Source organism: Heliangelus exortis, chromosome 13, assembly GCF_036169615.1.
Source record: "Heliangelus exortis chromosome 13, bHelExo1.hap1, whole genome shotgun sequence".
Classification (NCBI taxonomy): Eukaryota; Metazoa; Chordata; class Aves; order Apodiformes; family Trochilidae; genus Heliangelus; species Heliangelus exortis.
This window is the reverse complement of record NC_092434.1, coordinates 17,972,623-17,984,023: the sequence shown is the minus strand read 5'-3', so window position 1 is coordinate 17,984,023 and position 11,401 is coordinate 17,972,623. Positions and strand designations below refer to the sequence as shown.

The window sequence follows — 11,401 nt, the reverse complement described above, 5'->3', positions numbered from 1 at the left end:
CCCCATCCTAAATCACCATCCTCATCCTCCTCCCCATCCCCATTCCATCCCATCCTCCTCCTCATCCCCATCCCATCCCATCCCCATCCCATGGGGTGTGCTGACCTGGGGCTGTCCCCGGGACCGGGAGCAGCAGCTCTGGGCTAGCACCAACCCCCCAACCTCCCCCCCTCTCTCCCCAGGGAGCTGGAGACCTGGCTCGACCAGGGGCTGCTCCAGCCCCAGCACCCACTCCAGGGATGGAGCTGGAGGGACCAGCCGGTGCAGGCAAGATATGGGAATGGCAGAGGGAGAGGGAGTCTGGTGGGGGCTGAGGGAGGAAAAGGAGACAAATGGCTCTACCCAAGGGACAGGGATTTTATTAACCATCCAAAAGGTGGTGAAGGACCAGGAGATGGTGAAGAACCTGAAGTGCCAGGCTGGGGGCTGATTCCAGTCCTCACCTGGAGCTGTGCTGAGGGCTGTGCCCCCCAGGAGCCCCCCTTGGCCCCTCATCTCACCGGGGCCACTGTGAAGACACAGCCTGGCTGCCAGTTCAGGAGGATGATGCTGGACCTGCCTGCTGTGGGGACACCTCCTACCCCTGGTGGCTGTCATGGTGGGCTGGTGACAGAGGAAGGTGAGGGACAGGAGAAGCCACTGTTTTGGGGAGTCTGCGCCCTTCTCACCAGGTCCCAGCACCGTGGGTCCCTAATCCCTCTGTCCCCTGCACAAGGAGCTGTGAGGGTGTCTTCCTGAGCCATGACCTGGCCTTGGCATGACACCGGGGTCCTCCCGAGCCACCGTCCAGGCCCGACATGGCACTGGGGTCCTCCTGAGACACCATCCGGGCTTGACACGGTACCGGGGTCCTCCTGGGCCATGGGCTTGGCTCCGCACTGTCCGGTGCCCGGGGCTCAGGGGTCCTGCTGCCACAGGGCAATGTGCTCCTGGGCTGGGATGGGACAGGGTCAGCGCCCGCTGCGCCAGGCAGGACCCAGGGGGGTGTGCAGGGCTGTCCGAGGGGCACAGCACCAGCAGGGCCGGGGCTGAGGACCTCAGGCTGCTCACTCACTGAACTGGCAGATGTAGCGGTTCCGGGTCTTGCAGCGTTGGTCGTTCCAGTTGAAGGCAGCTGCCGCCTGCATCTCCACACAGTTCCCAAAGCTGCAGCAGCAGCCCGGTGGGACACCGTGAGGCCAGGCAGCGTGGTGACACGGTGGTGACACTGCACAGAGGGGGGAGTGTGCTCCTCGGCCAGCTGGCACTTACCCCTGGTTGTCCGGCTGCCCGAAGGCGAAGCTGGTGAAGGAGGAGGGCTCTCCCACATTCCAGCGGAAAGAAGCCTTGGAAGTCTTGTAGGTGAGCCCTGGGGGGAGCGGGAGGGAGGTGTGGGGGCACGGCCGCCTGCACCCCCAGCACCCTGCGCCCTGCCCGCTGCCCTCACCCACCGATCCAGAAGTTCCTGCTTTCAAAATCGCTCTCTGTCACCCTGTTACCCCTCTCCAGGTGGCTGAGGTAGAAAGCCAAGATGTCCTGGACCTTCTGGCTTCTGACCTGGGCCAGCATTGCCCCTTTCTCCTGCAGAGACAGGAGCAAGTCAGCCCCGAACCCGTGGGGACCGGGACTATGGGGAAACACACAGGGAGGGGGCGCCGGTGGCATTTTCCAGCCTCAAAGGGCTGCTCGGAGCATCCCGGAGGATTACCTGGCACTTCATCTTAGCTCCATAGTAGGTGTCAGCCTCGGGGGACACCGTGAAGCAGTCACCGTCGATCCGGAGGTCGCAGGCGTTGAAGGGGAAGTGGATTTTCACTGCGGGCACAGGCAGGGGCAATGGGTGCCACGGGACCCACCCGGGACCCCTGGCCCCACAGCTGGGGGTCCCCTCCATCGCCCCACTCACTGCTGCAGTCAGCACCACCGTAGCCCAGGTGGCAGAGGCAGGAGCATTCCTCCTTCCGCAGCTTCCCGTGGAGGCACTGCCCACTGCACCGCACTGCAGGGGCACGGCTGGGTTGGGCACTGCACGCCCTGCACTGGCACTGCACACGTGTGTGCTGCACCAGCCATGCACACGCACGCCCTGCACTGACACTGCACACGTGTGTGCTGCACCAGCCATGCCATGAACGCACTGCACTGACACTGCACACACGCACCACCCATGCCCATGCAGGCACTGCACTGAACCACTGCACACACGTGTGCTGCACCAGCCATGCCACGCACACACTGACACTGCACACACGCACAAGCCATGCTACACATGCACTGAACCACTGCACACACGTGCGCTGCACCAGCCACGCACATACACACACTGCACTGTCACTGCACGCATGTGTGCTGCACCACCCATGCCACGCACGCACTGCACTGAACCAGTGCACACACGCACTGCACTTTGCGTGCACACCCACGCACTGCACCCGCCCTTTGCACACCCACGCACCGCACCAGCCACGCACACCCCCCGCGCTCGCCCTCCCCGCAGCAGCCGTGCCCACCCCTCTCTGCCGGTACCGGGGGTAGCGCCCGCGCAGTGCCCACCCCCAGCACCTTGGCAGAAGCGTCCGGTGTAGCCGGGGGCACAGGCGCAGTGGCAGGAGCTGAGGACGAGGGTCCCGCCGTTCCGGCAGCTCATGCGGCAGGGGTTCCGCGGCACCTCTGGGGGGACCGGGTGTGGGTGTCAGGGAGGTGACAGGACGGGGGGACCGGGCAGGGGACGGGGACACTCACCGCAGAGGCCGCCGCCGTGGTCCCAGGACTTGAAGCACCCGGCGAGGCCGGCGGTGCAGAGGGAGCACCAGGGCCCCCGCTGGTAGGGCAGGACGGGGGTCCCCGACACCTCCCAGTTGCCCCTATGGCCGCGGGAGGATGCAGGTGCTGCCCCGCCCCTCGCCCCTCCCACACCGACAGACCACGCCCCCTCCGCGGCAGACCACGCCCACGCGACAGACCACGCCCTTTTCTTGTACATGATCACGCCCACTTCCAGCACAGCCCCGGGCAGGCTCCCCCTATACCCCAATGCCCCGCCCAGAAATCCAGCCCCGCCCACCTCTGCTACGAGGCCACGCCCCTTTTCTCCACGCATCCCCATAGGCCGCACACCTGAAGAGACCCCGCCCACCTCGGTTCCCACGGAGACCCCGCCCCCCTCAGACCTCGCCCCATCAAACCCCGCCCCCCTATCAGACCCCGCCCCCTCTCAGACCACCCCCGCCCCTTCTCTAAGGCAGCCCCACTCCAGACCCCTCCCCCACCATAAGCCCCGCCCCCTACCAGACCACGCCCCTTTCTCCAAGACCACCCCTCACACAAGACTCCGCCCCTCCCATAGAAACCACACCTCTCCCATGTAGACCACGCCCATCCCATCTAAACCACGCCCTCTAAGCAATTCCTCATTTAACCCACGCCCCTCCCATTCAGCCACGCCCTTCAGATAAAGCCACGCCCCTCCCATCTAAACCACGCCCTATAAACCACACCCATCTCCATATAAACCACGCCCCAAGAACCACGCCCTTTAAAGCCCCGCCCATCTAAGCCCCGCCCTCCCGCCCTTACCCCGGGGAGTAGGCGCAGGCGAAAGCCTCGTTGGGGCCGTGGCTGCCGGGACAGAGGTTCCGGCCGCAGCCCAGCCGCCCTGCCGTGGCCCACACCAGCTGCGAGAGAGCTCTGTCTCACCCCCCCGTCCCCTCCGGGACACCCCCCCTGTCCCCTTGTTCCCCACACCCCCTCCCCCCGGCTCCGCCGTGCCGTGTCCCTGCTCACCTGGGTGTAATGGCTGCAGGTGGCATTGCTGGCACAGCGCCCCGTGCTGTGGTCGTACCGCCGTCCCTCCGCGAACCACCGCTCCAGCACGGCGCCGAACCCCCCGGCACCCACCGGTACCAGCGCCTCGCTCCAGCCCAGCTCCGCGGCTGCCGGGGGAGCGGGGCCCTGCAGGCACCTGGCTGCCCGTGCCCCCGCCAGCCGAGCCAGCGCTTCGCTCCACTCCTGCGGGGGACACCCTGAGGCACCCGAAGTCGGCACCCGTTGGGATGGGGGTGTGGGGACAGCAGGGAACGCCCGGGTTTGGGGACCACCGAAGGGAGGAGTCCAGGGTGTGAATCACGGGACCTGGGGGGCACCCCGGGGGACCAGCCCTGTCCTTGGTCCTTGGTGAGTGCAGGTGTGGGGTGGCTGGGGGACATTGAGGGACATCATGGGGCCTGGGGAACCCCACAAGAGACCCAAAGCCACCAGCCTTGTTCTTGGTGTGTACAGGTGTGGGGTGATTGAGGACCATCCTGTGACCCTAAGGGACCAGGACCTGAGGGACACCAAGGGACGAGCCCTGGCCGTGGTTTGTACAGGTAGGGGGTGATCAGGGGACATTGAGGACCGTCACAGGACCCCATCCTGTGACCCTAAGGGACCAGGACTGAAGGGACCCCAAGGGATCAGCCTTGTTCTTGGTGTGTACAGGTGTGGGGTGACCAGGGGACATTGAGGACCATCACAGGACCCCATCCTGTGACCCTAAGGGACCAGGACCTGAGGGACCCCAAGGGACCAGCCCTGGCCATGGTGTGTACAGGTGTGGGGTGACCAGGGGACATTGAGGACCATCACAGGACCCCATCCTGTGACCCTCAGGGACCAGGACCTGAGGGACCCCAAGGGACCAGCCCTGGCCATGGTGTGTACAGGTGTGGGGTGACCAGGGGACATTGAGCACGATCCTGTGACCCTAAGGGAACAGCCCTGGCTGTGGTGTGCTCAGGTATGGGGTGATCAGGGGACATTGAGGACCATCACAGGACCCCATCCTGTGACCCTCAGGGACCAGGACCTGAGGGACACCAAGGGACCAGCCTTGTTCTTGGTGTGTACAGGTGTGGGGTGATCAGGGGACATTGGGGACCATCACAGGATGAGACCCCCCATTCTGTGACCCTAAGGGACCAGGACCTGAGGGACTCCAAGGGACCAGTCCTGGCCCTGGTGTGTACAGGTGTGGGGTGGCTGAGGCACCAACAAGGGCCACCGTGGGACTTGGGTGACACCAAGGCAATCAGCCCTGCTCTTGGTGTGTGCAGGTGTGGAGTGCTTGGGGGAAATCCACAGCTATTGTGGGACACGAAGGGCTCCACAGGGGACCTCAAGGGACCACCCTTGGTGTATGCAGGTGTGGAGTGTGTTTCCCCCTCCCTGGGCATGGGGTGGGAGGTGGATGTGACGTCCCACGCGGGCGGAGGGATGAGCTGGAGGTGTGGGACAGGACTCACCAGCTTCTGCATGTTGGCGGCAGGGGGCTGCACTTTGCTTCTCAGCTTGTTGTGCAGCGAGAGCACCAGGAAGGTCTCCTTAGCGCTGAGAGCTGCGGGGGGAGGACGGTGGAGGGGGTGACACGACTGGAAATGGGGCCACGGGGTGCAAATGCCTTCCTCGTATCCCTGGCTGCGGGGGATGTGCCAGCCCCCCGAAGGTTCCAGCCGCAGCCGGGGATATGGGGAAGGCACCCGGGTCTCCATGGAGACTCGAGGGGAGAGAAGAAAGCGCTTTTGGGTTGGGAGCTCAAAAGGGGCAGGGGCCGGGGTGGGGGGCAGCCCGCTGAGCCCCTGTCTCGCACGGGTGGGCTGAGAATGCCAGGAATGTACATGTCGTCCTCCCCCCTCCCCCATCCCAGCCCCCCCTCCCCGCCTCTGTCTTTTCAGCACCCAGACCCCAGCCGGGTAGATCCATCCTTAGCCCCCCATTACCTGCCCCAGAGCCCCCCTCCCAGGTCCAGCTCCCGAACATCCCATCCCAATCCCAACCCCCGCCCCCCCCCCAGCCCCACTGAATCACATGCCCCAGGCCCCCCATCCCAATCCCATCACCAGCCCTGTACCAGCCCCATCCCCCAGACTCCCCATAGCTTTGTCCCGTTCCCTGCCCACCCCCCACCCCCCACCAAGGCCCCCGTTGCCACCCCCAGGTGCCATCACCCACCTAGCACCCTGCCTGCCAGGCCTGACTCTAGGGTGCACCCACCCCCTCCCCAAATCAGCTTTGCTGCCAGCAGCAGCACCCCCATCCTGGTTACCTCCTGGAGCCGGCACAGACAACTTCTCGGGATCATCCCACGCTGTCTCACCCACCCTCCATGCCAGGAGGTTACAAACCAGCAGCACCAAGAGCTCCATGCAGGTGACTCGGGTTTGCGGGGAGGACACCAGAAACCCAGGGTCCCAGAGGAAGGGTTTGGGGGAGACGAGGCAGCCAGCTGCAGCTCTGGTGTTGGGGCGAGCTTGGCTGCAAGCTCCTGCGTGCTGGTGTGTGTCTGGTGGCAGGATTTGATCCTATTGAGGGCTCCAGACAGGCCCCTCTGGTCAGGGTGAACAAAAGCCTGACGGGTGAGGAATGGCTCTGTCAAAACAGTTCCTCACTGGTGTGGAGACGACAGACAACTCCCGGGGCCCAGGGCTGCAGCCTCCCCCCAGGGATGCCCCGCAGCAGGGTCAGACCCCCAGGCTCTGCCCCAGCCCCGCTGCTGAGCTGGGGGATGTCAAGGTGTGCAGGAGTGGGGGTCCTGAGTGACACCCACTTTGGGGTGCTGGGAGATGGTCTGAGAGCTACGGAGGGGCCGTCCCATCTCTCAGCTTTCCTCCTGCCCCGTGAATTAATTAAACGTGCTGGGGAGGTAAGAGAGGGTGGACAGAGAAATACCCCTTCCTGAGAGCTGGGCAGTGTGGTTAGGGAGGGGGAGGATGCAAAGGATGGGGGCTGCCAGAGGGAGAGATGTCGAGCTGGGGGAGACTGGGTTTGGCAGGCACTCAGGGTTGGGCAGGGGTTCCAGAGCCTGCCCTGCTCACGGGGTGTCAGGAGCACCCCGATGGCTTGGCCACAGCTCCCCAGCCCATGCTGGGGTCTGAGGATGCTCCGGCAGAGGAGAGGTGCCTGCATGTCTGAAGACATTCCTGCCTGGGGAGGGAAGCAGGGGCTGTGGGACCAGCACACGCTGGCACATCCCTTCCTCTGGGATGTCGTGGACAAGAGGGGCTGAGAGCGTCCCCCCACCCCAGCTACGTCAGCAGAAATCCAGCTCCAAATGTCTTCAGTTCTCTTCCCATGACCTGAACCCCAACCCTGGCCTGAACCCCAACCCTAACACTGACCCTAATGCGACCCCTGACCCCAAGGTCAATCCCAATCCCAATGCCAGCCTGCACCACAACTCAGGCCCTCACCAGACCCTCGAGGTCCCCCTGGAAGCTCCGGTGGTGGCAAAACGGTGCTGAGGCCACGGTGCTGCCAGGCTCTTCTCAGCCCCTCCACAGGGCCTGACTTTGACACCACATCCATCCCTTCTGCAGGAGGCTTTCCCACGCTCGGCAGACACGTGGGATTAGCCTCATCCCGCACCCCCGTGTGCCGGGGAGCCCCTGAGCCGGGGGGGGAGCTCGGCACCGCTGTGACAGCCACTGCCTGGCCCCGGCAGCTGCTGGCCCTGTGACATGAAAAGGCCCCCAAAGCCTCTGATGTGTGGAGAGGGGAAGGGAGAGGCCGGCGCCAGTGCCAAGGGGAAACTTTCCTACAGCTCAGCCTCAGCCAGAGGAAAAAACAACAAACACACCGGCACACGCCGTCGATAAATCCCGGCGAGCGCAGGAGCGCGGCTGCAAGTGGGGGGAGGAAGGGATCGGCAGCACCTCAGCCCTTGCAGCCAGCCCCGGCGCGATGCTCCTCGTCCCACTGCCAGCCTGGCTGGCCCTGGGCATCCTGCAGCTGCCCTTCGGCAGTGCCCAGGTAAGGACCCCCGTCACCCCCCTCCAGCCCCCTTTGCAGACCTCTCCTCACCTCTCACAGCCCAGCGCCCCCGTCACCACCCTGGGGTGGGGGGTACGTCCCTGCCACAGTGCCCACGGGGCTGCCCAGGGCCAGGAGGGCATCGTCCGGGAGCTTCCCCCCGTGGGATGATGCTAAACACACCCGAGGCACCCGAGCGGCTCCTCAGCACCCGGGGGCAGGGACAGGACCGGGCAGGAGAGGCAGGGGCAGCCCCTGCGCTGGTGTGGGGAGGAAGGGGCTCTGCAGGGCATCCAACCCATCTGCAAAAGTGCCGCCTGCTCGGGAGGGTGCCCCGGGCTCCGGCGGGGTAGCAGGGGATCCCGGCGGGTGACAGGGCTGTCCCTGTGTCCCCCCAGGAGTGCCTGAGCCAGCCGCAGGCACTGGCGGCGGTGCGGCAGATGCAGAAGCTGCTGGCAGCGCAGGAGGCTGCGCACACGCGGGGCACGCGTGGGCTCCGGCATCAGCTCTCCCTCCTTCAGAGCCGCCTCCAGAGACAGAACTCCAAACACAACGGTAACCCCAGCCGGGGGACAGCCATGTCGTAGGGGACATCCCTACGAAGGGGCCAACTCCTCCCTGGGGAGGAGCAGCCTGGGCGAGGGACCCCCAGCTGCCCACCGGGGCTGGCATCGGCTCCAGCCCGGTGATGTCCGTCCTCAGCCGTGTCCGTCTGTCCCGCAGAGACCTGTCCGCAGCTGGCGGTGCCCACGAACGGAAGGATGCTGGGCCGGAACCTCAGGGTGGGCCACGACGTTCACTTCATCTGCGACGCCGGGTTTCGGCTGGTGGGCTCGGAGACCCGCGCCTGCCGGCACAACCGCACCTGGAGCGGCACCCAACCCTTCTGCAGAAGTGAAGTGGAGCGGGGTCGGGGTGTTCTGGGTTTAGCCCTTCCTGGGGGCTCCCCTGTCACCCCCAGCTCTGGGGTCCCGTCACTCTGCTGCAGGGACAGCAGCCCAGAGGCTGGGCAGCAGGGCAGGGTGAGGATGCGCTTCTCCTGCCGGTGTTCACAAGCTCCTTCTCCCCAGGTATCGATGACTGCTCCAGCAACCCCTGTGCCAACAGCGGGACTTGTGTGGATGGCAACCAGAGCTACACATGCCTTTGCCCCCGGGGCTGGTCAGGCCCCAGCTGCCAAAGCCCCATCTATGCCTGTAGGTGCCTGGGTTTGGGCTGCGGAGGAGGGGGACAGAACCCGGCTGCGCTCCGTGGTACCCCTGGGACCTCAGCCCGTTCCCCTGTGCCCCCCACCCCAGCAGTGACACCCACTTCTCCCTGCAGACTGGGTGACTCTGAGCAACGCCTCCTTCAGCCGCCAGCCCCGCTGTGCCGAGGGACGCCCGGGCGCCCGGCGCTGCAGCTGCGACCCCGGCTTCCAGATGCGAGCCGGCGGTGTGTGCCACGGTAACGGGGGGGGTGAGGATGGGGGAGCTGGGGAAACTGAGGCTTGGCGTCGATGGGAGCTCCAGCCATGCCCCTCTCTCCTCCCCCCCCCCCCCAGATGTGGATGAGTGCCAGCTCTTCCAGTCCAGCCCCCAGACCCGGCTCTGCCTCCATGACTGCCTCAACCTCCCCGGCTCCTACCGCTGCCTCTGCCCCCCTGGCTACCTGCACCACTCCGACCGCAACACCTGTGAGGGTGAGAGCAGCGGGTGCAGGGCCGGGAGCATCCCCTGGGGACAGGGACAGCCCTGCTCAGCCTGTGTCACCACCACAGATGTGAACGAGTGTGCCGGGAAGCAGCACAACTGCACCCAGGGTGATGTTTGCATCAACACCTTCGGTGGCCACCGCTGTGTGCACCCCAAGTGCCCCCCACCACGCCACAACACCAGCTATGTCAAAACCTCCACTTTGTGAGTACGGTGTGGGGCTCAGGCTGCCGTGGGCTCCCTGCCACGGGGCTCTCTCCTACCATGCCCTGGGGACCGTATCGTGTCACCCAGAGGCAGCGGGGTGAGTGCCGGGTGGCAAATTGCCAAGTGGGGTGCCTGGGTGTGCTCAGCACGCTCCCCAGGGGTCTCAGGACGCTGGCAACTGGGGGTGCTGGTGGGAGCACCCCAATACATGGCCCCACAGCACCCCGTGCTGGGGATAACGATGGCGATTCCCCACTGCTGCACATCCATAGGGTGCCCGTTGGCTGCCATCCAGCAGGGAAAACACCCCCGTTCCCACTCCTGAGACTAAACTGCTTTGTGGTGGAGCATAAGCCACCCAAGCAGAGGAGCATCTCTGCTTCAGACAGGCTCCTCTGCTGGAGGCACAGCCAAGCCTGGCTCCATCCCTGGCCTCCAGCCAGGAGTGTAGCAGCCCAAGTCCCAGCCTTGGAGTGTGACCCAGAGCTGCCTCCCACGGCATCCACCTGGCAGAGGAAGGGATGGGACAGAGATCCCAGGACAGGCTGTCTTGGGTTGCTCTGCTTCGGGACTGGCAGTGGGGCTGGAGATGCTGCCTGCGGCATGGGCTGCAGGGTTTGCGTGGGGTTTGGCAGGGTTTGTGCAGGTCCCTGAGAGCCAAACCCCATCTCTCCTGGCAGCCAGTGCGAGAGGAACCCCTGCCCCGTGGAGAGCCGAGCCTGCCGCCTGGCTGCCACCTCCATCTCCTTCCACTACCTGCCCCTCCAGGCCAACCGTACCGTGCCCCACGTCCTCTTCAGGATGTCCACCACCCGTTTCCTGGGGGACAGCCTGCGTTTCTCCATCATGGGCACCCGGGGCCAGGGGGTCCTCGCCGTGCGGCGCTCTGACCGGCAGACGGGAGAGCTGCTGCTCACCAGCCCCCTGGCAGGGCCAGCCACGCTGGAGGTGGAGCTGGAGATGAGCGAGTTCTCCCACAAGGTCCTCCTGGGCAAGCACATCTTCAAGGTCACCGTCTTTGTGTCCCCGTATGAGTTTTGATGCTCTTTGGAGGCGGGTGTGGGGCCAAGCCAGGGTCTCTCCTGGAAAGTGATGGAGAGGGTGGAGCTCGGTGCTCCCACTGGAGACATCCCTCTCCTGCAATGCTTGCTTCTGGCTGTTAGGGTGAAGCCACCACAACAGAAATGGTGCTCGATGCAAAGGAAAACCCCGTGGGCAACGTGGGGACCACTCTGGGGGTGCCTGCTGCTGCCAGCCCTCCTGTGGGGGCCCCACGGCACGGCAGAGTGAACTGATGGCCTGTGGTGTGCAGGTCTGGCTCCTTGTATCTTGTAACTTCTAATAAAAGAAAAAGTGGCTGTAGGAAGGGTGTCCACCTTGCTCCGTGCCTGCTGGGTGGGGGCAGCCCTGTGCTCTTGGGCCAAGGGTCCTGGGGACAACCAGGGGCTACGGTGCTGGGCAGGGTCCCCTCAAAGAGCTCAGGGTGCCCGTAGAGCTCTCAAGCACACCCGGGATCCCACTGTGTCCCTGCTCTTCCCATCACCACTGCTTCTGGGGGTCAGGCCAGAGAGCCTCCCCAGCTGAGGGGTGGGAGATGGGCTGAACACACTGCCCTGCACGGTGACAGGGGGGACAATCACAGCGTGAGCCCCTGGCACCAGGGGAGGATGAGAAGGGGCAGCGAGGACAAAAGAGGTGCAGCCCTCCCCCAGCCACCCATTGCCACCACCAGCACA

General features: G+C 65.2%; 2 protein-coding genes across 2 annotated transcripts; one reads left to right on the top strand and one right to left on the bottom strand.

The window, feature by feature from the left end:
- Positions 1-339: 339 nt before the first annotated feature.
- On the bottom strand, positions 340-5,657 carry LOC139802208 (C-type lectin domain family 18 member A-like). Its single transcript, XM_071757124.1, is given in 13 exon segments — positions 340-934; positions 1,055-1,146; positions 1,252-1,348; positions 1,431-1,560; positions 1,688-1,794; positions 1,886-1,978; positions 2,542-2,649; positions 2,722-2,843; positions 3,556-3,653; positions 3,763-3,987; positions 5,262-5,353; positions 5,389-5,569; positions 5,571-5,657. Coding segments are annotated over 13 exon segments (1,470 nt in total). The 3' UTR covers positions 340-896.
- A 1,968-nt stretch (positions 5,658-7,625) lies between these two features.
- LOC139801878 (fibulin-7-like) lies at positions 7,626-11,027 on the top strand. Its single transcript, XM_071756562.1, has 8 exons — positions 7,626-7,764; positions 8,163-8,319; positions 8,488-8,658; positions 8,835-8,960; positions 9,088-9,210; positions 9,308-9,445; positions 9,524-9,662; positions 10,346-11,027. Exons 1-8 carry the CDS (start codon positions 7,696-7,698, stop codon positions 10,704-10,706), a joined length of 1,284 nt encoding a protein of 427 aa, XP_071612663.1. The 5' UTR covers positions 7,626-7,695; the 3' UTR covers positions 10,707-11,027.
- The last annotated feature ends 374 nt before the right edge of the window (positions 11,028-11,401 follow it).

Coding starts and splice junctions, on each gene's coding strand:
- LOC139801878 (XM_071756562.1), top strand. CDS start 7,696: ATGCTCCTCGTCCCACTGCCAGCCTGGCTGGCCCTGGGCATCCTGCAG. Junction 7,765..8,162: donor TGCCCTTCGGCAGTGCCCAG/GTAAGGACCCCC, acceptor GTGTCCCCCCAG/GAGTGCCTGAGCCAGCCGCA. Junction 9,446..9,523: donor CGACCGCAACACCTGTGAGG/GTGAGAGCAGCG, acceptor TCACCACCACAG/ATGTGAACGAGTGTGCCGGG.